A 23,899-nucleotide genomic window follows, 5' to 3' on the forward strand; every position below is an offset into this window, starting at 1 on the left:
ATTTACCTATCTAGTAACAATGATCGGCGTCGTTCGTTGACCGGAACAGGCGTTAAAAAAACAATAAACTACCGATTCCCATGGGAAATGGATGTTTTCCCGCGGTAAAAAGTAGTCTTTACGTTGCGCCAGGCTCTAAAATATGTCGGTACAAAATTTCAACCAAATCCGTCAAATAGTTGCGGAGATTAATGGTGCCTATGTATAAGCATAGAATAGTGTTCGACGTGATTCTTTAATTTGACATAACTTTTTTATTTATGAACCGATTGACATGAAACAAACACTAAAACATAACTGAAGCACGCCACAATATATTCGTGAAAACCGCATCCAACTCGGATCAGCCGTTTCTGAGATTAGCGTGAGCAGACAAACAGACAAAAAAAAAGTTAATTACATTTTTGGGACCGACATCGACATAACAATAACCCCTGCTATTTTTTTTATTTTTATTTTCAATGTACAGACAGCACTTTTCTACAATTTTATTATATGTATAGATTAGCGGACGGCCATAAAGTTGCATTTAAAAAGTAACTGTCGTGGCTGTCATCTACGATCAATCAAAATAATGTCAATGTGACAGCTGTTTGTTGTTATATCGGTGCGAGCGTTGTATATTTTATTTTATATTCTCTTATTTGAGTTGAAACCACGTATAATAATCAATAAATTAAGATGAATATTCCATTTCCTATGTTAACTCCACGCCTAGCGGATTCTACGTGGTTCAATGCCGATAGTCCCTGTGACGAGGAGACAGAATTGACTGCTATGGAGCAAGCAAACCAACATTGGGTATAAAAATACTTTGCTTTAATAAAAAACACAAGTCACAATTTATCATAGTATTTACTACATTATTTTTATTCGTTTGATCATAGTGTGTAATTGTCTTTCAATGTTAATTCACAAATGGTTTCACATTTCTGTTTTCTAGTTGAACTCTATCGGCCAGCAGTACATGAAGCGTGCTCCTCTAGGAAAAGCCGACCCTGAGCCAATGGAGGAAGAAGCTGACACAGACGAAGAAGAAGGTTAGTGTGAGATCTGCCACTTGGCCTATAAAGTACTAAACAGTTTACACTTTCATGACCATTGATTTTCTGTTGGGTAAGGTAGTCTATTCAGGAACAAGTTTGGCTGTAAATGTTAAAACAATATTATGTATTTACTATCATTCATTCCACCTTAATAAAAGTAAGCTAACAGTTTGTTTTGCCGTATTTTGTTAATTTTGTTTTTTGTCTAATAAATGCTATAACACTCTAATATTACTACTTTTACAGTCTTTATGATATCCTGAACCATTCTTAAAATGCAAATACAACCTTTTAACAGTCACACTGATGAAATACTAGACGCATGTATTAATTAAATGGAGACTTAATAACATAAGCTTTACTTTTACAGGTAATGATGAATCTGACGAGTCTGAAGAGTCCCATGATGAGGATGAGGAGGAAGACGTCCCTGCCTCATACTCGCCATCCCGTAACAACAATGAACTAGAGCCTGACAGTTTAGATGACCTCAATGACGGAGCTGATCTCAATGCCTCTGACCAAAGTGCTTTGTGGCCGTTATAACAATTCATTGTTACTTTAGAGGAATAATAGTGCTAAAATAATTTTGTGTCTGAAGTAGTCAGATGATAAGGATACCCTCTCTGCGAAGCTGTCATTGGTCAAGAGTATTATCATATTCTATGGGACACTGCATAGAGAATCTGTGGTGTATTGTAAATTAGTCTATGTAATACACAGCTAACTGTTCACTCGATCCACATATGTGACCAAATCAGTAGGGCAGGGAGGATAGCTTAAGAAGTTCGTTTCAATATAATTTGTATCTCTATTTACTGAAAAGGTGTACAGCAAACTTTTAAGACCTTAGTTCCATGAATTTTCGTCAAAATCCAGAATTACCACTCGAATGTTAGGAACAAATGACGCCGGCAAGTCGCGTAATCGTAACATGCCGCCGGCACTGTGTGTAGGAGCCCTAATAATCGCCGTTAGATGGCACCCACAAAATATGATCAGAACAAAGTAAGTCTAGGAAAATCTTATTCTTACCTGTATATAGTGAAATAAAATAATCAGTAAACAATTCATTGGGTTTTCTTTTTAAAACTTAAAGTACATAAATATATTAACAATCACAATGTAAACATAATTTAAATTAATACTGATTAAAATGCAGTGGTCACATCAATAATGATATCCACAACTCTTGTAAGTAATGGCCGCATGTTTTCAGGAGGTACTGCTGTCTTCCACTTCTTAGCCAGGCACTTTTCGATGAAGTCATGGGTTGTTTTCTTGTCTGTGGAAAAAAAAATTGCATTCAAATTTATGTTCTGATAACATAAAAACGAAAGACTGTGTTTGTTACACTCTCCTGTTGTTCATAATATATTATGTTAATAAACTTTAGCATATACACATGTATGTATAATTAAAGGCTTAAGAAAATCCATTGTGCAGGTGAAAAAGGGATTAAAAATTTCAAGGACAATCAGGTTGCATGTATTGATCATTAAATGAATGAGCCTCCGCTGAGTTACTAAGTCATGGTTGATTGATTGTACTTAAGTGAAAATTTTATTATAAATGTATATTATACTAGACTAAGAGGCCGCCCGCGACTTCGTCCGCGTGGAATCCCTTCCCGTGTAAATCTCCATCCCTCGGGAACTTCGGGATAAAAAGTACCCTATGTGTTATTCTGGGTCTTAGGCTTCGTACATACCAAATTTTATCGAAATCGGTTGTGTAGTATTTGCGTGAAAGAGTAATAATAAACATCCATACATACATAAATACATAAATGTGTACATGTGTACATTCTCACAAACTTTCGCATTTGTAATATTAGTAGGATTGACCACCTAAAAATAATGAAGTAATGCTTACCCGTCGTACTAGAACAGTTAGCTAAATTCAATGTAAAGAAAATAGCACTTCTCTTTACTAGTGGTTCATATTCATCACAGTAGTAGTGGAAGGCCATTGCTAGCTCTGAAGGAATGCTGTCGACCTCCTTGACAAGCAGCACACCAGTTTTATCAACGTCATCTCTGTACCGACTGATGAGTTCACCGTGCTCTTGCATGTCCAAGCTTGAGCTGGTCACTACTGTATGCTTCATGGAAGACAAGTTGTTACCTAGAAAAAGAGAAGTATTTTCTTAATTTTGATTAACATCGCAAATATAAGCCTAATAATTTAATGCTTAATCTATCCAATGTATAACACTAGTGCTTTCTATCAGTTCATTGTTACGTTGCTTTTTATAACCGATATCATGCCGTAATCGAAATCAATCGAATATGATGGTAGATTTAAAATTTATTGCCCTTAATATTATTCAAACTTTTCTCCTGGTTATAAAATATAATTAAAATATTCTTACGTAAATATCTCGCAGCAGTGTATGCAACTTCGTTTATAAACTTTTCGAATTGCGTGAGATTGAAATTATTGGTATCAGTGTTGTAAACAAACATGAATGAACCCGCATCCATTCTTGAAAATATTGTTGATATACCTGAAAACAATGTAACGAATATTGTACAATACAGTCTTAACAAAGTTTAGACATACGCAATAAACATTAATTAAGTAGTATCTCACCTGATTTAAGTTTTAAAATGGAGTTCTGATCAATATTATATTTTTCTTGCAAATTATTCATGTTATTCTCAAACAAAACTTCATCATAATTCACTGTTTGTGTTGATTTATCCTTATTATTGTTCTGTAGATACTGCGTTACTTGGGGGTACTTAATATATAATGCAGCTAAGATTGCTATTACTATCGTGAGCAAAAGATACGTAGACATGTTAGACCCTGATTGTTGTTTGTTACGAGCTGGAAGCCCTGAAATGGATGACTTTCGTCGGTACGGAGGTGTTTGAAAGTGATCAGAGTTATTGAACTGGTTACTTCTGTTCACTTGACTATGGAGACTGTCTTCAAGCCTCGACTTCGACAATGATGCTGCTGAATAGTTCGGCTCTTCAAGATCTGAATCATCACTGTAATACAAATACGATGGCAGAGTTGATGGTAAAGATTTCGAAAGCACATTGCTGCAATAAAACAGATAAAGACAACTCACATTTTTAGACACACACACACACAAAAAACAAATTGATATACTAATATGAATGCAAGCCATTTATGATAGATGAGTATTAAATTTAAAAGTATGAGTTACTTTATCATGGTTTTTGTTATGTGTTCTCTATCTATCTACATTTTTAAAACGGTTTAGTAGATAAAGGACTTATTCGCAAAACGCCTTACCCCTAAAAAGAGGACCTAATCGTCCAATGGCTTATTCTTATAAAGGCTAATTCGCAAAATGACCTATTCTTAAAAAGACCTATTCGCAAAATGGCTTATTCTTATAAAGACTAATTCGCAAAATGACCTATTCTTAAAAAGACCTATTCGCGAAATGACCTCTTTTTACCAGTTGCCTATTTTTAATTTTTTAATTTTTTATTTTAAATAAATTAATTTATTAATTAATTAATTTATTTATTTTTTAATTTTTTTTTATATTGTAAATAATTATTGTGATTTTATTTAATTATTGTTAAAATAGAGGAAAAGCAGTAGGTTTTTGATTATCATTCATATTTTGATATTTTTGACCTTTTTAATAAATAATAAATATGATTATGTATTCCATTTCTTTAAATATTTACTCTTTATACATACTTAGACTATGGATTATGCCTACATCCTGAAATTATGTTTCATGTTCGGGAATAGGGAATTTTACGAATAGGGTATTTCACGAATAGGGTATTTCACGAATAGGATATTTCACGAATAGGGTATTTTACGAATAGAGTATTTTACGAACATGGTATTTCACGAAAAGGGTGTTTTACGAATAGGGTATCTCACGAATAGGCCCAAAAACGACTGCAAGTCATTTTGCGAATAAGTCCTTTATCTACTAAACCTTTAAAACCTTATTCATTAATACAAGTGAAGTTAGTAGAAGTATAAGATAGAATTCAGCAGTAAGAACTGACATTATAGATTTAATACCGATATAAGTTAGATTTCGGAGTCTGTCACAGTTTTACTAATAATGAGATTGTCTACTATCATCTGTGGAATCCTATCTTTGTAAAGCCTTTATTAGTTTGTTAAAAGACAAAACACATTTGAGCAGATTGTTACCAATAAAGTGCAGTCAGTTAATAACACAAGCTCACAAACATTAAAATAATTAAATAGTTCAGGCAAAAATAAATATTTCGGAAGGTTACATTGTCATTTTATCACGGAACTTTGTAGTAAAAAGATTCACACATGCACACACACACCTCAGCCAAAAGTGTTGCACAATGTCTACTGAGCCCAATCACCATTAGATGCTCTTTTGGCCTGTAATATTTAAGTAGCCTCTTTCTATGAGGACACCCTGCCACACCTCGAACTACAATAATGCTGAATTTTGCACAATACAATTCTATGCATCTAAAAACCAAAATCTTTGTGTCTAAACAATTATAAACTGTCAAAATATTGCACTGTAACATTATTGTGCAATTAAATGTGTCCACACTATCACACTTAAGTGTTACTTTTTTCTTAAAGGAAGAACTCAGATATAACTTTTTACCTGAATTTGAATGCAAACTGGCCTTAAATATGTATTCACTACCAATAACACTGCAGAGTAAAGTGTGCTACGTTATTGATATAGCTTGAGGTGACCTTAGGACCATACTATATTATTCCACCACTTTTTCAAAATTAAATAAACTAATTAAATAACTAATGAGTGATAAGCTGGTGAGTGACTAAGGCAATTCTTAAAGTATGTGGTATGACATACGAGTTTTCTGTGGTTTCCTCTTCCTGCGAGTATGAGTTTGTTCTAATTATCTTTTTCCTTCTAGTAGGCAGTGGACTGGTTTGTCGAGCCATTTTGCTGGAAATTAAATAATATTCTTAGAAGTACACATGTTATTTATAGCACTCATAGTCAATTGATTTATTTAATTTTTTTTATGTATATGTGTCAATAATGACTAATGACGTCAGTTTATGCAATAAATGTGTAATAAAATTATTTTTATTTATAAATTTTAAAGAAATAATTCAAATAAGTGATGTTAGGTGCTAAATTTGTGACACAGTGTCAGTTCATTTCACAGTCTGGAACCAACATTTTAATAATTTCTGAACAATGTTTTGGCTTAGAACAAAAGAACATATCAAGGCACCAATATTTAGAAATAGAACAATATCCTTCCAGTCACAGTTCTTACAGACAATACTAATACGATAAATGCAAACGTTTGGAAGTGTTTGGCATGATGTCAAAACCACTGAACACATTTGATGACACACATAACTTGTTTAATCTGATGAAAACCAAAGCATGAAAAGTCTCAAGTAGGTAAATAACCTTACCTCATGACATTATCCACCTGGTCCTCTCCAGGGTCATTATTGGCTGGTGTGTTACCTCTAATATTTCTTTCATTAGACTTGTTCAATCCGTACCGCCCCATATCCTCCTCTCTGTAACTATGGATGCTTTTTCTGGCAGACGGTGTGATGGAAGCCCCCCTTTTCTGAATAATCATCAACGTTTTAAAAACATTGTTGAGACATGTTGCAGTTAAGCATATAAATAATATGCGTTTTAATACAAATTGTGTTATAATACAAATGTTAACTACATTTTAATTACATCAACCTAATTAATATATTATTGTCTCAGAAAAACTAAAACAAAAAGCTGCATCTTATTATCTTACCCCCTCTTGGAAATCACTATTCATTTATTCAGTTTTCACTTTCACGTATAGTTAATTATAAAGACATTTTTTGGTTTAAAATCTGCAGAAACGAAAAGTTTTCGTAAAGAAATATGTAAACTCGTGTTTTCAGTTTTTCAACACAGTTAGCTGTATTTTCATTGAATTTTCGTGACACTTAATGACAGATAATAAAAAACATTAAGTGTCAATAACAATAGCTGTAGTCAATTGTCAATGTCAAAACTTATTTGACAGCAGTGAAGCAAACAGACTAGGTAGGTATATAACACGCTGTTAAAAAAAATGTAAATATTTAATGGCTATGTACCGTCCAACCATCTAATCTCACATCAACAAAAAAATAGGGTTACAAATCCGCGCAAGCATCTTTGCTGCTTTGTTACCCGTGTTCAAAACCAAGCATAGTGAAACATTACCTATACTATACAATATAGTAAATCTAAAATCAAAGAGCAATGAAAATTGTTGTTACGGAAAACAGCATCATGGTTTTTCCCCCGGAATAGAGTTTCTCATCCTAATTTTATTAAAAACTGGTTTAGCTGTTTTTATGTAATAGACCAACAGGCAACCGAATACTCGATCACATATGGACTAAAAGCAGTATACAAATATATGAACAGTTCCTTTCCAAACCTACGAGTTCGGTTGATTAAAGCGTCTCGTCACCATTAGGTTTGTACCCATAAGGTTGGAAGGAAGTATAAAAACAAAGTCTAAATTTTGAATCTCATAAGTCATAACAGTACGTATCGTGAATTAAAAGAATGCTTTATCAAAACTATATATTTTATTAAAAGCTCACAACGAATTTACAAAGTTTATGAGATAGCTGGATGTTTTAATATAAACTCAAAGGCGGCAGTAAGGCCAACAAAATGGAAAAAGGATAAACAATAAACCGTGACTTAGCTCCAGACGACGTCATTTTATGGGGTTCAGCTCTTTTTTTTACCTCTGGCTGAAAAGGATATACCGCAAGAGCTACTGGTTCTTGGTCTTCATTCTTTTTTAGTTTTTCGTCCAACCATGCCTTGAAAACATAGGTAGGCATTATGTCTACCATCCTTTTGTTCACGGCGTATGTGCCAGACATTTCTTTAGTACATTCGTTTTGACCTCTTAAGATGACACCTATGAGTTCGTTATCAAATACTACAGGACCACCGGCGTCTTTGAAACATGTTAATACTTTTGTCTCCACACAGTCAAAATATCCTCCCACAACTTCTGCTACTTCAACAACGTAACGAATTTCCAGGCCAATATATTGCAGTTCCTTGACATGACCAATCTCGCTATTTAATCCAAATCCAATTGCTTCTACGTCCGTGACGACACGAGGGTTTGTGAAGTTACTCAGCTTGATTTTACTTGCAATACTGTTGTTGTGTTTTTCTGTATACACAATACCTATATCTTTAGAAGGTTCGCCTGCGGCAAAAGTTGGAAACCTTTCAGTTTTTATGACATGTAGAGAAACAGCCGAATCGTCCTTTTTATCGGTGGTAGTATTCAAGAGAACGTAACTTAATGGTTGTTGAGTACACGTTGCAGTAGTCAGTATTATTCCATTGGAGACTACGCAGCCAGCACACAAATATTCATTTTGCTGAGACATTATGGCGACCATGAACGGGAACTGATTATGTTTTGCACATCGTATTTCATGCATCTGACTGTTTTGTCTCCTGGCACATGTGGCGTTGTTAGCAGAATCATTTTCCACGGGGATGTCGAGGGATTCATCTTTGGACTCATAACTTGTTTCACCGGTATCGTCTCTATTGTCGTCTATACTCTTCTTTACATTTTCACCCGCACTTGTGGCTATAAATCCGAAAACAAATATAACAGTAACTATGAAATTCATTAAAACAAATTGAGTCTTCATCATAAAATAAATATCACATAATAATTCTTCTAAGATGAAAATTCTTGTTCTTTTTTCGTTTCTATCAAACAGTTTTGTTTTTAATTTATAGCAGGTAAGTATTTTTTTATACTGCCAGTAAAAGAAGATTTTGTATGAAATCTCCTTCGTTGCTACATTAGTAATAAAATGAAAAGATTTGCTCTCGAATTTATCTGGTAGGCCAGTCCAGCCGATCCAGTTCACGTAATTGGAACTTAAAGATATGGGATCAAGTATTCTCTTTTGTTTTAAATCATCCACAGTACTATTTAAACCAGATACAGAAGAAAACGTGGATCACGTCGAAATTAAGTGATGTCAAAACATTAGTTGTTTAAACGGATATAATGTTAACAAAACAAAGCTAGATTTTGATCTGGCACTGCTATCCATCGCTCTAGTTTACCTGCTCATCACCACTATGGACCTGACCTTTAGTATTAAGAGTACCGTAAAACGGGGTGAATAGAATTCGCGGTGTGAATAGAAAAAAAATCAGGAAAGTTTTCAAGGCTAATGTTTAAGTACGTACCTATGTAAAATGTTCTCTATGTTCGGTGCGTTTCAAATTATGCCTAAACCTATTGTGTATTAAGGAACTCATTCAGCACTAACAAGTTAAATGTTATTCATCATCATCATCATCATCATCTCAGCCGGAAATCGTCCACTGTTGGACAAAGGCCTCCCCCATCGAGCGCCAATAGGACCGGTCCTGGGCCGCCCTCATCCATCGGACTCCGGCAACCCTTACCGGGTCGTCGTTTAAATGTAATTACCAAGTGGTAGTTAGAACTCAAGGAATTAAATTTCTGTGTGTAAGTTGTTCAATTGTATTTATTTCATTTGAATATACAGCTAATAAATTATGGGTTGAAGCACGGGGTTGAAGTATCCCAAACCGCAACAGAGCTAAAATGGTAACCCTACGAAATCTGACAGCAGCTTTCAAAATATCTGTCAAATAAAAATGTCATGTCAAAGCAATACGAAAGCAATTTCAGTATGTTCGTCACTTGTGTAAACTTGTGTAATTCGTAATTTTTGTGAGTTGGCTCAATAGTTATTTCGGCATTTTTGTTAACGTCATTAAGAAAAAGGAAAAATGTCTAAAAGGAAAGGCAACAAGAAAAATCAAGATTTAAACGATGATTTCGAAGAGAAAAAGACTGTAACAAACGATACACCTGAGGTAACCTCTAAAAGTAAAGCAAAAGGGAAAAAGAAAGGCAAAGGAAATGCTGGAGATTGGAGCGATAGCGATGAAGGAGAGTTACCGAAGAAAGTTCAAGTATCGGACGAAGAAGACATCCCTAAGCCTGCAGCCAAAAAATCACAAAAGAAAGGTGCACATATGTTTTTAAAAAGTTGTGAATTAGTAGTTCAAGTCAGATTGTTACGTTATTAAGATAACTGAACGCGTATTGAGTGGCGATAAAATTACCTGTTAGTGATCCTTAATAATTGCTATAGTAATGTAATTTATTATTTTTATATGTTATAGGCAAAAATAAAAAGAAGGGTCATGAGTCTGATGATGATGACATGGATGAAAATAAGTCAGTCAGTAGTAGTACTGCAGCAAAACCAGCAGCTAAGTCTAATAAAAAGAAAAAAGGTAAGCTCTCAAAAATGTTTCTACAAATTTTAATCTCTCTTTGGAAATGATTTATTTTTATTTTTGGTGTTTTTAAAGGCAAAGGCAAAAAAGATGAAGACTGGTCTTCTGAAGGTAGTGATGTGGAACTCAAGGAGGTTTCAGAAGAAGAAATTGCAAAACCTGTTAGTAAAAAGAAAGGTAAGCTATATGCAAATTTATTGACACACATTAAATCAGCACTTTTTTAAATGTTGAACTGCTAGTAAGTAGCCCCCAATTATTGTCTGTAGAAGATTAATAAATCATCTAATAATTTGTGTTTCAGGAAAAAATAAAAAGAAAAATATAGAAGTGGAATCATCAGAGGATGAAGATGATGATATCAAGTCACAAGTGAGCAATGTATCAAGCAATCAGCCTAAACCAGCCAGTAATACAAAGAATAAAAAAGGTATCCTTTTTTTACTTTTAAACCTTTTATTGGCACTAAACTTCTTTTTCTTTTACATTCGATTTTTTCTCATTATTATGCCAATACTTTGCAAATTCATAGAGCAACTGTTATTCTTATTAGGCAAAGGAAAGAAAGATGACTGGCCAGATGAGGAGAGTGACAAAGAATTAAACATGGAAGTTTCTGAAGAGGAAGAAGTAGCTATTCCAGTAGTTAAAAGTAAAGGTAAGAGTATATAAGGATGAGATCTAAATAATGTGCCAAATGTCATATTTTAATGTGACAGTTGGCAGCTATAAAGGAACTAAGACAATAACAGTGCATATTGGATTATTATATAATGTGCATCTGTTTAAATTTGTTCTAACATTTAACACAACTTCCATATTCCTTTTATAATGGCTGCAGCAAAACGTAAGAATTTTTTTCAATTACAATTGTTGTTCTGTTTAAAATTAAATATGTTTTCATGCAGGTAAAGCTAAAAAGAAGAATAATATGGATGATATAGAGGCAGAGTTAAAGAAATTTGAAATTAAGGATGAACCAGAACCAGAGGAGGAGAAACCAGTTGCAAAAAGCAAGGTAATTAGCCTGGTGACTTATGATATATTTAATATGCCTGCCTAATTAAATAATTAGTATTATTTTGTCTACCACAATTCCACTCACCTTAAATGATTTGTTTTAGTCCTCATTGGAACAGCAAGAGTGTTATCCACATATTATTATAACTTAAAGAGTATTAGTCTTTGATTTAATTTTTTTTTTCTAGGATAAAAAGAAGGCAAAGGTTGAACCAGTTGAACCTGAAGCTTCTCCCGATGAAGCTCCTGCGGAGACTGAAGATACGGTAATCTATTGTGACTTCTTTTATAAGTTATTATTAGATAAATAACAGGCCATGTCTTAGCAACTTTATAAAGAGTAACAAGCATATTTAGACTGTTTCATTTTAGGATGTTTTTTCATGTACATAAAGTTAATTTTTCAATTAATATCTTGTTTTGTAGCAGATGTGAAATTTGTAGAAAAAAACAGAATATCACGCATTTACCCATAGGAGACGGCAGAGACCCAAAAAAGCCACTTTTATGATCTCTTTAAACTTTCTTTGATTCATTCAGTTCAGTCTTGTCATACACTATGTGAACGTTTTTTCAAAATATCCTCTATAAATATTTTTAGGTACCTGAGATTGTAGAAAAGGAGAAAGAAGAGCCGGTGGAAAAGAAACTCAGTCACAAAGAGAAGAAAAAGTTGAAGAAACAGCAGGAGTATGAGAAGCAAGTGGAAATGCTGACCAAGAAGGGAGGTCAGGGGCATAGCGAGCTTGACGCTAACTTCACTGTCAGCCAGGCACAGAAAACTGCTGGTAAGTAGCCCCCACTTTTAGATATGATTATATTATGATATCTATACAAGAACCTTGATTTTCTTGTGGTTTATTCTATCCAGTTTCTGTATTACCAGAATGAAAATCTATATTTATTTTCATACTCTTGATTCCTTGTGGTCGAAATGTCGCCCTCAATTTAATTTGCTTCCAATATTTTATAATAAAATTTTTACTCAATACAAAACTATTGCTTTTTACAAAGTTATTGCATTTATCTATGTTAATAAATAACCAACACAGCTTCTCATATCTTCAACTAACATCTGTGAAATAACTGGCAACAATCCTAACATTTTTTTATATATTTCAGGTCAAATGGCAGCCTTAGAGAATGCAGTAGACATCAAAGTAGAAAACTTTTCAATTAGCGCGAAAGGCAAAGACTTGTTCGTGAATGCTAATCTTTTGATCGCTAACGGTCGTAGATATGGTTTGGTTGGACCGAACGGTCACGGAAAGACTACGCTGTTGAGGCATTTAGCACAACGCGCCTTCCCTCTCCCTCCTCATATAGATATCTTGTTGTGTGAGCAAGAGGTCACTGCCAGTGATATGAGTGCCGTTGATACTTTATTAGAAGCTGATGTGAAGAGAACTGGTGAGTATTTGTATTCAGAACATACTTTGTTTGTGATTTTCAATGAACTTTCTAAAAGTGTTATGTAAATTGAGAGTTTGGAAAGTTTTGAGCCTTAACATTAAGTGTTTTAATTCATGTTTAAGTCTGAAGTATATTTATGACTAGCGGACCCGCGCAACTTCGCTTGCGTCACCTAAGAGAATGAGTCAAAAGTTTCCCCGTTGTTGTAACATTTTTCGTTGCTACTCCGCTCCTGATGACCGTAGCGTAATGTTATAAAGCCTATAGCCTTCCTCAATAAATAGGCTATCTAACACTGAAAGAATTTTTCAAATCGGACCGGTAGTTCCCGAGATAAGCGTGTTCAAACAAACAAACAAACAAACAATCAAACAAACTCTTCAGCTTTATAATATTAGTATTAGTATTAGTATTAGTATAGATACTACTAATTACATTACATTTTACAATCGACCAAAGTCTCTGCATTACGTGACAATTAAGACATTTTTGGTTTCACTGCCTCTTAAGTCAGCTAGGCAAGTAGACTTTTAGAGATTTTTAACTATCTACACGTAGTAAAACTTATTGTCTGTTGGTACTAATAAAATTGCATTTTTTATAGAACTGCTGAACGAGTGTAAAGCACTAGAAGCTGAAATAGAAAAAGGCAGTCTGGCTAAGCAGGAGCGTTTGAATGAAGTTTATGCGGAGTTGAAGGCTATCGGCGCGGACAGCGCGGAGCCACGCGCTCGCAGGATCCTCGCCGGTCTCGGGTTCAGCCGCGAAATGCAAGACAGGGCCACTAAGAACTTCTCCGGTGGTTGGCGTATGAGAGTCTCGCTTGCTAGGTAATATTCTTTATGTTTTTTTAACCTGTTACTGTCCCACTGCTGGGCAAGGGTCTCCTCTCGAATTAGGGAGAGGTATATATTTAATAATAGGTTAGTTGGTTTCTATAGTCAACAACTTTGTAGAGAGCCTTGGCATCGACGATTTATCTAAATTATAATGAATACCACTGTGTATTTCCAATATAAAGTAGATGTATTTGTCAGACCATTGTCAGCTGCAAAAGTGGTTGTATGTGGGATCACACAAATGTTTACTCTGCTCGGGAATGGAACCTACAATCTCCAGACATAATGGTAATGGCACCGTGATCGAATTAAACAACGCGTGATTCACTTAGTTTAGTTACAAAATAGCTTGTTTTGAATAATGTTTCATATATTTTCCTTATTGACTGCTAATATAATATTGAATTTTGTTTGTTCACAGAGCTTTATACATTGAGCCGACTCTCTTGATGCTTGACGAGCCTACCAACCATTTAGATCTGAACGCCGTCATTTGGTTAGACAAGTAAGTAAGGATTTTGTGACTACATACTCGTATTATATTATTTTATAATTTTCATTCACATGTGTCGTACATTATACTAATAATTAAAAATAATTTTGCTAGAGATGACCGATAGATTGCTATCTTTTGATTATAACGTCAAAATTATCCATCTCTAACTGATTTCGTTAGGAATTGCTAACTAATGTTTAAATGAGAGATTGTCTTTAGTAAGTAAACACAAAATAAGGGATAGATATATCATTGAAAAAGGTCGTGAATGGCTTCCATCCGGATATTGACCTCGATAACTATGCCTTACTCTATCTATCTCTAGTGACATATTATTATGTCATTTTCAATACCAAAATACCTTTTCAGTTACCTCCAAGGCTGGAAGAAAACTTTACTAGTAGTGTCCCACGACCAGTCGTTCTTGGACAACGTATGCAATGAGATCATTCACCTCGACACGCAGAAGTTGTACTACTACAAGGGCAACTACTCTATGTTCAAGAAGATGTACGCGCAGAAGAGAAAGGAGATGATTAAGGAGTATGAGAAGCAAGAGAAGAGGTTGAAGGACTTGAAGGCGCATGGACAGTCCAAGAAACAAGCTGTAAGTTGACGGTTTGTCCTTAAATAGTACAGGCTTTCCACCCTCGACTTTGTCCGCGTGGTATTTCCGAAAATCCTCTCTTTGTGATCCCTTACACTTTCTAAGGAACGTAGGTACATGCCAAATTGCAGCGTCTTACGTTCGGTAGTTACGGCTGTCCATTTGATTGTCTGTCTAATATTACCCTACTAATAATATTATAAATGCGAAAGTTTGTGTGGATAAATGTGTGTGTGTAAGTTTGTTTATCTTTCACGAAAAAACTAATCAACAGATTTTAAGGAAATTTGATACACATATAGTTTTTAACTTGGACTAATACATAGAATACTTTTATGCCGGAATTGTTTTTCACGCAGCCGATTTCGCGGGCAGAAGAAGTTATAACGAATGCTATATTTTGGTATAACAGGAGAAGAAGCAGAAGGAAGCGTTGACCCGCAAGCAGGAGAAGAACCGCAGCAAGGCGCAGCGGGAGGACGAGGATGCCGCGGCGCCCACCGCGCTGCTGCAGCGGCCCAAGGAGTACATCGTCAAGTTCTCCTTCCCCGACCCGCCGCCGCTGCAACCACCTATTCTTGGATTACACAGTATGTATATGTGACTTTTGTAGCAGAAAATAGCAGAAACGAGACTAATTTGGTAATATTAATGTTAAGCAAACAGACTGTTCTGAACTTTGAGGAACTCAAGAGGGAGTTGTCAAGGGTTCTTGAAATTATTTACCTCTCATTTTCTGGCTTCATAGTTTGGCATATAGGAGTTTACGCGCCAAAATCGTCGACCTAACAATACAATATGTTGACTACTTGCTGTCAGCAAACCTTTATTTCACAGGCGATGACTTAAGTCTTTATGAGAATTTAAATAGCGAAGTGAGTTTGTGAGCGTATTTATTTTATTTATTACCATCTGTCATAATAGGTATCGTGTATGTAATACAGCCTAGAGTGTTGAATTGCTGCAACAAATTCGCCAGTCGTTATTCGTAACTCTATCGGTTCAATTTCTTCTCTAACATAAGCCAAAGTAGCTCAAAAGTAATCTTATTTCAGATGTGGACTTCCATTTCCCTGGTCAAAAGCCATTGTTCAGAGGTGTTGACTTCGGTATAGACTTGAACTCACGTATCGCCATCGTGGGACCCAACGGTGTGGGCAAGTCTACGTTCCTCAAGCTACTGGTCGGTGACCTTAGCCCCATTAAGGGAGAACTTATTAGGAATCATAGACTGGTAAGTTGGAAAATAGTTGAAAAAATAAAGCTTTAGTTCGTAATTACAAACGAGATAAAGTAGCAAGATTTGTGTCTAAGTGTACGTGCACGTTCACCCCGTTACACGCAAAATATGCACATGCTGGCGACTGTTCAAATTATTATATTCATTGAACATAATTTTCTATTGACGTTACAGAGTTTTACAAAGGTTAACGTATTTATAATGTCCATAAATATGCAACTTAAAAATGACAGTTTCAAAATAACAACTACAATAAAAGCGCTTCCTTATGCGGTACTCATTCCAACGCCGTTTATAAAATAGGTATAATCTTTACCAAATGTATGATTAAAATTTTATATTTTAGCGGATAGGTCGTTTCGACCAGCACTCAGGCGAGCACCTGACAGCCGAAGAAACGCCTGCAGAATACCTACAGCGATTATTCGGGCTGCAGTATGAGAAAGCTAGGAAAGCTCTGGGCACGTTCGGGCTGGCGAGTCACGCGCACACCATCAAGATGATGGACCTGAGTGGAGGACAGAAGGCTAGGGTTGCTCTCGCTGAACTGACGCTCATGGCTCCCGATGTCGTTATATTGGTATGTTGATTCATAGATTTTACTGAAAAATATAAGTGTTTTTTTCAGATGAGGTAGTTATCGTACTTGTCAGTGTTTTGAGACATTAAGAATCTTTTGTTATTACTGATTCTACTTTTCAAGTTTATTATAATATCTTGATTCCCAATTTCACATTTTACAAATCCTTACGGTCCGTTTCGATTCCGACGCAGTGGATAGCTTAGACTTCAATATTGATATGGCTACATAGTTTCGGGAGGTAGATCTAACAGACCACTGGTATCTGCCCCTTATACTTATCATTACCTGACTGGCTTCTAAACATGCAAAACGAACTCTTTAAACTTAGATATCAAAAATCATATTATTATGTAATGTGTGTGTAGGATGAACCGACGAACAACTTGGACATCGAGAGTATCGACGCGTTGGCCGACGCCATCAACGACTACAAGGGCGGCGTCATCATCGTGTCTCACGACGAGCGGCTCATCCGAGAGACGGACTGCGCGCTCTATGTTATTGAAGATCAGACTATTAATGAGGTACAAACGTTTATACTGCTTTATGCACGGAAACTAGCTAATACTAATGGGTTTATTGTATGTTTAAGTGAAAAATTAATGAAAATTTGGTCTGTAGCGCGGCGATATAACTAATAAACTACAACCGGCACATCGTCGTTGCACGTGCTAAAGATGCTATGTATCAACATTTATCTCCATGCTAGACCAAATGTACATGGGATTGTCAATATGGTTGTCTTCAATAATCTACAGCATTGCCGCTAAAACGAATTCTGAACTTAGTGCCAATATTCTTGTAATATGTCTAATCACGTTTGGGTCTTCCATATTTACGTCAACATTGTTATATCACGTATGTGTACGTGCACGTATACGCAGCATTTTAGAATTGTATTTTAATCGACAAGTATTGTTCGCCTGCAATAACTATATGTGATAATAATATGGCAATGTTTTCTCAGGTCGATGGAGACTTCGATGACTACCGTAAGGAACTCCTCGAGAGTCTCGGCGAGACGATCAACTCGCCGTCCATCATCGCCAACGCGGCCGTACTACAGTAAACAGAACACATCAGATGTACTATTTGTTAAAATTGTTTATTTTACTCACTTTACTTGTTATTCGTGGCTTTAATCATCTTTGTTACTAAGAATTGCTGTTTTCTTCCATGTTAACTCGTACGCGTGTGTAATCTCTTAGGCTTGCTACACACATATTCGCTTCGACAATATTTTTCTAACCACAAAATCGACTCGAAGCAATTACTACTTTGTTTGGCTTGTGCCGACTAGGTTCATCTACACATATTCGAGATTGCCGCCCGGCTACGCCGATTAATGCCGAACTGAATATCTGTGTAGCAAGTCTCAGTAATTGTCGTTAAATTATATGTCAATGTATTTTAGCGTATACGTGTATATCCGTGCACGCTTTTCTTGACAGGTGTTATAAACGAAACATTAATATCAGCTTTTAAAGATCACTTTCATTGGCAATACGGTTATAGGATGATCAATTACCGATGTGATACATGAATACGACTATTAAAAGCACTTTGAGAATCGTAGAAGTGTCGAATGAAATGACTATCCAGTGTTTTGAACATACGTCGGAATAATACACAGTTTCCTTTGGATATCACCTGTAGTATAGAGAGGATTCAGTCATAGAATGTGATTTTAAACATGTACATAATTGTTTGATCAAATATATTATTTAATACTAGGATGCACAAAAGGTCTTATGCGCGTTGAATATTTTAAAGGCCACGATACCTTTATAACAGCCAAACGTTTCGATCGAAGAGCACCTTAGTATTATGTGTATAAGCCGCGATTATTTTCAAAACGTTAATGTTGTACTTATCAAATAATAAATAATTTTGACAAATATTACAACTTTCAGTATTGTTGAAGCATATAATCATCACAAACATTATATGCCGTTGTTACATTTGAAATATAATCCGATTATTTTTACTGCAAATTCACGTAAGTGCCTCATCAAATGTGCACTTATCGATATAGCAACACAAGTATAGCAATAATATAATGCCTTTATCCCACAAGTTAATAAAATAGTACTAGGTGTGTCTGTCGCCAAACAATTTGAACAGAAGTAGGTTTACAGGAAAATAATCTGAAAAAAAGACCCTAAACTGTCTCCGTGGCGCAGTGATTAAGGTCATCACGCCGCTACCATTGCGTCGGGAGGTCGTGGGTTCGATTCCCATACGGAACAATTATTTGTGCAATCCACAAATACTTGTTTCGGGTCTAATTGTACTTTGTGTCAGTTGTTTGTATGTTTATAAAATCCCCGCGACACAAGAGCAATTCTCAGTGTGGGTCTTGTATTTTTTAAGAAAAAAGAAATAAAAAGCAGAGGAACGCTAACCAACCGGGCGATTGAATCGCAGTAGTCATTGTCGTTGCGTACTATAATTACTTCCAAGCGGATCTAAAAGTCTTTCATTATGATGACACGAAACTCTTCAAGTTGTTTGGTGATATCTATAAAATATGATACTAGCCTTTGCATCACTGAAAATAGAAAAAAAAGTCGTCCAATTGCTCATATATTTCTACTGAAGAATATAATAGTGTGTAATGTAGGGTTTCATGACGGGTGTCTTCCAATAGTTACAGTCAGCGTCAGAAAAATGTGTGAACCGTCACATTTTCAATTGTATTTTTTAGATGAAAATATAAATTTAAATATTGCTATTATTCATCAAACAATACTCAGTCATTGTAAAATTAATATGAAGTTAATATGCAGCAGTAATTTCACTATTTTCATTGATAAAATTGCCTTTAAAAATGTGACAGCGTATACATATTTTTGACGTTAGATGTACGCAATTAGTAATTTTGTTCTTGATAACACATATCCCAAAATTTACTTCATTTAGTTACCTTAGCCCAGTTTCACCACAGGTGGAGTTTATATGTTATCTGTCAGTTTATCTGTCGGACAGGTTATCATTTTGATTATTCATAAGCCCCTTACCCAGTATGCAACCACAAGGGCGGTTACACACTTGCGGTTACATACTGTAACCGCGCGGCTTACCGCTAGTGCGTAAGGTGAAATAAGCCCTTAAAATATTTGGAACAAAATTAACACTGGAATCTTCACTAAGTCATGAAATAAAAGTAATTCGGATGTATTGAAAATCGTTATTTTAATTTGTGAATAAGTTTGTCGAATAGTCATTCAGTGTCGGGCAGTGCCCGCACATTATTGAAATTTTAGCGTAAAATGTTTAACATATTTATATACAATTAAAATTAATAAATTTTGTTACAAAATGTAAGTTTTCTTTGATTTTTTCTTTCCTTTTTTCCCCTCACCAGTTGGGTCGTCACAGTCAGTCAATCGTGATAAACATGATCAAAAGTAGTGAAAACCCCAAATCTGAAGATTCTGTTTTTCTTAGTTACTTAGTAACATACACAAAAACGTTAAATTTTTAACTTACTACAAAACAAGCAAAAGAGTACATCGTTTTTTTTTTGGTCGTCACGTATCGATGATTACATAGTCACCAGGGTTTCAACTGGAAGACAATTCTGTTACCTAACAACATGGATAGTAGAGACCACTGGAAATAAGTAAACTGTGAACCCACCACACAGAATATTTCTACCACCATTCTCCGAAATGACCACATCACACTTAAGTGCTGTGATGTGGTGATAGCATCACAGCACTAAGGTGTGGTGTGGTCCAGTGCTGCAGTGTCATCTCCTTACTAACGCCACCCGCGTGTTCGATACCCTTATTTTTGAGACGTCATGTTAATTATATCAAGTGCTGACTCGGTCTAAAGAGCGCTGGTGCGGTGAACTCCCACAAAATGATTAAATATTGTATTACCCAAGCAGGTTCCATTTAATAATCTATGTAGACTTATGTAGGACCTACCTAAAGTACTTAAAACAAATTAGGTTCTTCATGCAATATTCCTGGAGCTGAAAATATTCCTGCCACAAGTAGGATTATACAAATTAATACTTTTATCTAACAATCTCAGTTCATTTCCCCGGCGCAAGTTTTTTCCTCAATTTACCCGCAGCCTTTCGCCCCTCCATTATAAACTTCTCAGCTTCATTAGAGGATTTAAAACGCAAATTTCCTTTTCGATTGTAACTTTTTTCCACTTCTTGAAAGAAACCTTCTTTTAAAGTTGAAAGAAAATTAGTATCCTCCCCTTTGAGGGGCAGGAGCGTATTTTAAGAGGTTCATTTGGATACCCAACTTAATCTGCTAGAATAATAATGTTTCCGTCCATGCATTTTTGTCCAATTCGGTGCCTTTTACATTTTAGGAAAACCATATTATCAACCCGGAAACTTAAAAGAATTACTAACACACCTACAGACTCTTCGTATGATTAAGCTGTAATATCAGCACATACTTCTGGCCACTTTAATAAGTAAAAGCAAATATCTATATATGTATGTCTAATATTACATTACGAAAAGTACAACCACAAACAGATTTCCTCTCCACACTAAACGCATTGCTGCGAATTATCCACTAATAAGCTAACAATGAGAGGCTTATCATCACCGCAAGAGCCTATTACTGTCTAGAGAGCATTCCCGCCCCTCCTTACGACGTCGGAACCCCTGTTACCTTGTCACACTAACTATACCAAGTATAAAGCTAACAATACGAGGGAACGAGAGTATATTTCTACTGCGACAAGGTTGTTACATCTCTGAACAGAATAATTTCATACAATGTGTACACAATAGAAACGATTATACTCTCCCCCGCGACATGATTTTATTTGTGCAGTTATTGCGTCGCCGAAAAGATATTTAAATTTCATTAGGTTTGTTTTACACTTAATTTGTGAGGGGAGTGTTGTATTGTATCATAGGGGTGGAGCCCCGTTATTGCTACATTCGAATTGCCCTCTGAGTATTTCGACGACGATTTGAATTTAAGTAGATACATGAATCAGATAGTCACCCTATTACAACGTTATCTAGCTACTGATCACTTTTAAGCTGAAGATTAGTGCGTTAACAACTGGCATGGAAGTTTCGAATATCATCGGTAGAGCGTGGAACGAGTGTTTAAAAAGTATAAAAGTAAGTTCCTGCATTCATAATTGTTTTAATGATAGAATTATTTTGTTGTGTTACCACTTGTCGAGGTACATAGTGAGTATGTAGGTACTTACTATGTAGTTACCAGTAGTGGTCTAAGTGGGGATATTTCGCAGACGCAGACTCCATTAGTGGTGTTCGCCGGACTGTCACAATCATTTTTCTTTCCCGCCGCCGCTAATTCTCAGCCGCGCTTCGCTGGGCATGTACTCCGATAAATATGTTTTGATCTTTTATCATATTTTAAACACATGCTTTGCAAAGTGCTTGTGCTGATTTTTATTAATCTCACGTAGTTTTGATTGTTCGTCATAATATAAAACAGAATTAGATCATGTTCATAACTATTGGCCTAGCCCATCCATAAAAGTAAGGTTTAAAGAAATAGACAGACTAGACTCTACCTTAAATACATTTTGTGAAATTATTAGCTACAAACTTTATAGGTAACACACTCTTTAATTTAGACTATTTGTACAAGTGATTGTGAAGCTATAGATTGACAATCACAAATTTATCAACGCATGTAGATTAATTTAGGCATGTTTTTAAACGCGAGCATAATTTAAACCTCACAGACAGACTACGCATGACAGAACCTCTTTCTATTGTTTGCTTCTTGAAACAAGAACTTATTAACACATTATCGATATTATCCTACATACTTATAAAAGGCATCAAACTGGTTAACTTTAAAAATGTATGAGTTGACATACATAATGTATGAGCTAGTATCAAGAGCGTTTCGCCGATGCTCTCGTCGGGGAGGCTGATATCGACTTTTATTACTCTGGAGGGGTTGGTCATTAGCGGGATAAAGCGGCCGCCACCTGATAAAGTGCGTTTTGTTGCTCACTTGCTTATTTCTCTGTTCTATAAAGCTCAATGTATTTTTAGGGTTGAACTTTTTACCCTTGAGTTAGGTCAAAACGTAATTTATTAAGCTTGACGCAGATTTTAGCAGAAATATACATTTTTGGTTTTCGGATCGCGAATGAGAGAATACGTATTGAAAACTGATTTCCAGATATGTTGGTTAAGCAAAATGTTACGTAGATTTAAATTGGAGAGAATTAAAAATTAAGCAAATTCTCTGTTCTGTGTTAGATAATCCTAAATAACCATTTAAGACAGATAAAAAACTGATCCTTGTTAACAAAAGTCGCTGAACATCTCCTGAAGGCTTCAAAAAAAAAATTACAGGTACGTTTGTAAAGATTGAAATTTACCTAAAACTTGAGAACACCCTAATCATGTTCTAACATCCAAGTAGATATAATGTTCTTGCGACCATCTCTTAAACGTTAATATAACGATTTTCCTTTAATTACGATCCAAAACAAAGTGATATTATTTCAGTACAAGTGATATCATTCCGTATGTGAATTTAGTAATAAATGAACAATAGTGGTGGAGCGATTATTAACACTTTACCCGTTCCTCCCCGCTCGTACGAGCATGATTGATGAGTCTATGCTTCCCGTTCGTACCAATGACTAATAGAGTGTCGCGCTCACGATGTTCGTGCCGGGACCTACTACCGAATTTCTCATAATACCACGTTATTATTTCAATGGGCACGTGTCAAACGTGGTTCTAATTGCAATTATTCATTACCTTATTTCGTCGTTTTATTTCTATTACATGGCGACCGCCGATTGTTTTTCTTTGAAAGAAAATTTGTTTTCTGTCAGCACGTGAATGTCAACTTTTGTAGAGTGGGTGTGTCATTACTTATTCGATTACCCGTTATCATTTTATATTTTGGGGTTGACAATAGAGACGACTAAACCCACGTTAAAATATTATCAAAAATAATCGTTGGCTCTGGCTGTAATAAGTACTTCCTAGCTTTACTATTAAAAAATCTTTGCACAATAATATGGTATCAGTCCGGATATATTATGTTTCTTCAGATTTTTACCAAGATAGGATATGTTCTACGAGGACACTATCTATATTTAATGGAGTTTTATATTGTCGTAGAGAGAGTTTTTAAATGTTAGAGAGGTAATTCCTACTTAGAATTCTAATACGGAAATTTATTTCCAGAATAAGTATTACGGATGTCGCTGTATAGATAAGAATGTTCATATTTTCGTAAGTAGATAAGTTTTTCCAGTGGTTCTATGAAAATGCGAAGGTAAGCAAACTTTACAACTCAAAATGTTTTGACTATTTTTGGAAAACTTTTTTATGAGG

At 35.4% G+C, this 23,899-nt stretch overlaps 4 protein-coding genes across 5 annotated transcripts; 2 read left to right on the forward strand and 2 right to left on the reverse strand.

The window, feature by feature from the left end:
• The first annotated feature begins 590 nt into the window (after nt 1-590).
• On the forward strand, nt 591-2,117 carry LOC142983921 (anaphase-promoting complex subunit 15B-like). The gene is made up of 3 exons (XM_076131131.1): nt 591-801; nt 944-1,040; nt 1,417-2,117. The coding sequence occupies exons 1-3, from the start codon at nt 682-684 to the stop codon at nt 1,590-1,592; spliced, it is 393 nt and encodes a 130-aa protein (XP_075987246.1). The 5' UTR covers nt 591-681; the 3' UTR covers nt 1,593-2,117.
• LOC142983904 (uncharacterized) lies at nt 2,109-7,014 on the reverse strand. Of its 2 annotated transcripts, none has more exons than XM_076131095.1 (7): nt 6,806-7,014; nt 6,456-6,619; nt 5,875-5,970; nt 3,642-4,102; nt 3,421-3,555; nt 2,922-3,173; nt 2,109-2,331 (listed from the first exon to the last, which is right to left on the reverse strand). In XM_076131095.1, the coding sequence occupies exons 1-7, from the start codon at nt 6,827-6,829 to the stop codon at nt 2,198-2,200; spliced, it is 1,266 nt and encodes a 421-aa protein (XP_075987210.1). In that variant the 5' UTR covers nt 6,830-7,014; the 3' UTR covers nt 2,109-2,197. The 2 variants fall into 2 exon arrangements, with proteins under 2 accessions (XP_075987210.1, XP_075987219.1); XM_076131104.1 differs by having other exon boundaries at nt 3,642-4,048; nt 6,806-7,012.
• Nucleotides 7,015-7,670: 656 nt separating this feature from the next.
• On the reverse strand, nt 7,671-8,702 carry LOC142986356 (kallikrein-8-like). The gene has a single exon (XM_076134818.1). The coding sequence runs from the start codon at nt 8,700-8,702 to the stop codon at nt 7,671-7,673; it is 1,032 nt and encodes a 343-aa protein (XP_075990933.1).
• A 1,026-nt stretch (nt 8,703-9,728) lies between these two features.
• LOC142983927 (ATP-binding cassette sub-family F member 1) lies at nt 9,729-19,890 on the forward strand. Its single transcript, XM_076131137.1, has 17 exons — nt 9,729-10,090; nt 10,249-10,362; nt 10,441-10,542; nt 10,670-10,795; nt 10,919-11,023; nt 11,274-11,383; nt 11,574-11,651; nt 11,987-12,173; nt 12,508-12,795; nt 13,403-13,628; nt 14,059-14,142; nt 14,503-14,740; nt 15,153-15,330; nt 15,796-15,974; nt 16,327-16,560; nt 16,929-17,087; nt 17,531-19,890. Exons 1-17 carry the CDS (start codon nt 9,850-9,852, stop codon nt 17,630-17,632), a joined length of 2,751 nt encoding a protein of 916 aa, XP_075987252.1. The 5' UTR covers nt 9,729-9,849; the 3' UTR covers nt 17,633-19,890.
• The last annotated feature ends 4,009 nt before the right edge of the window (nt 19,891-23,899 follow it).

This window comes from Anticarsia gemmatalis, chromosome 2 (genome assembly GCF_050436995.1).
Source record: "Anticarsia gemmatalis isolate Benzon Research Colony breed Stoneville strain chromosome 2, ilAntGemm2 primary, whole genome shotgun sequence".
NCBI classification, from domain to species: Eukaryota; Metazoa; Arthropoda; class Insecta; order Lepidoptera; family Erebidae; genus Anticarsia; species Anticarsia gemmatalis.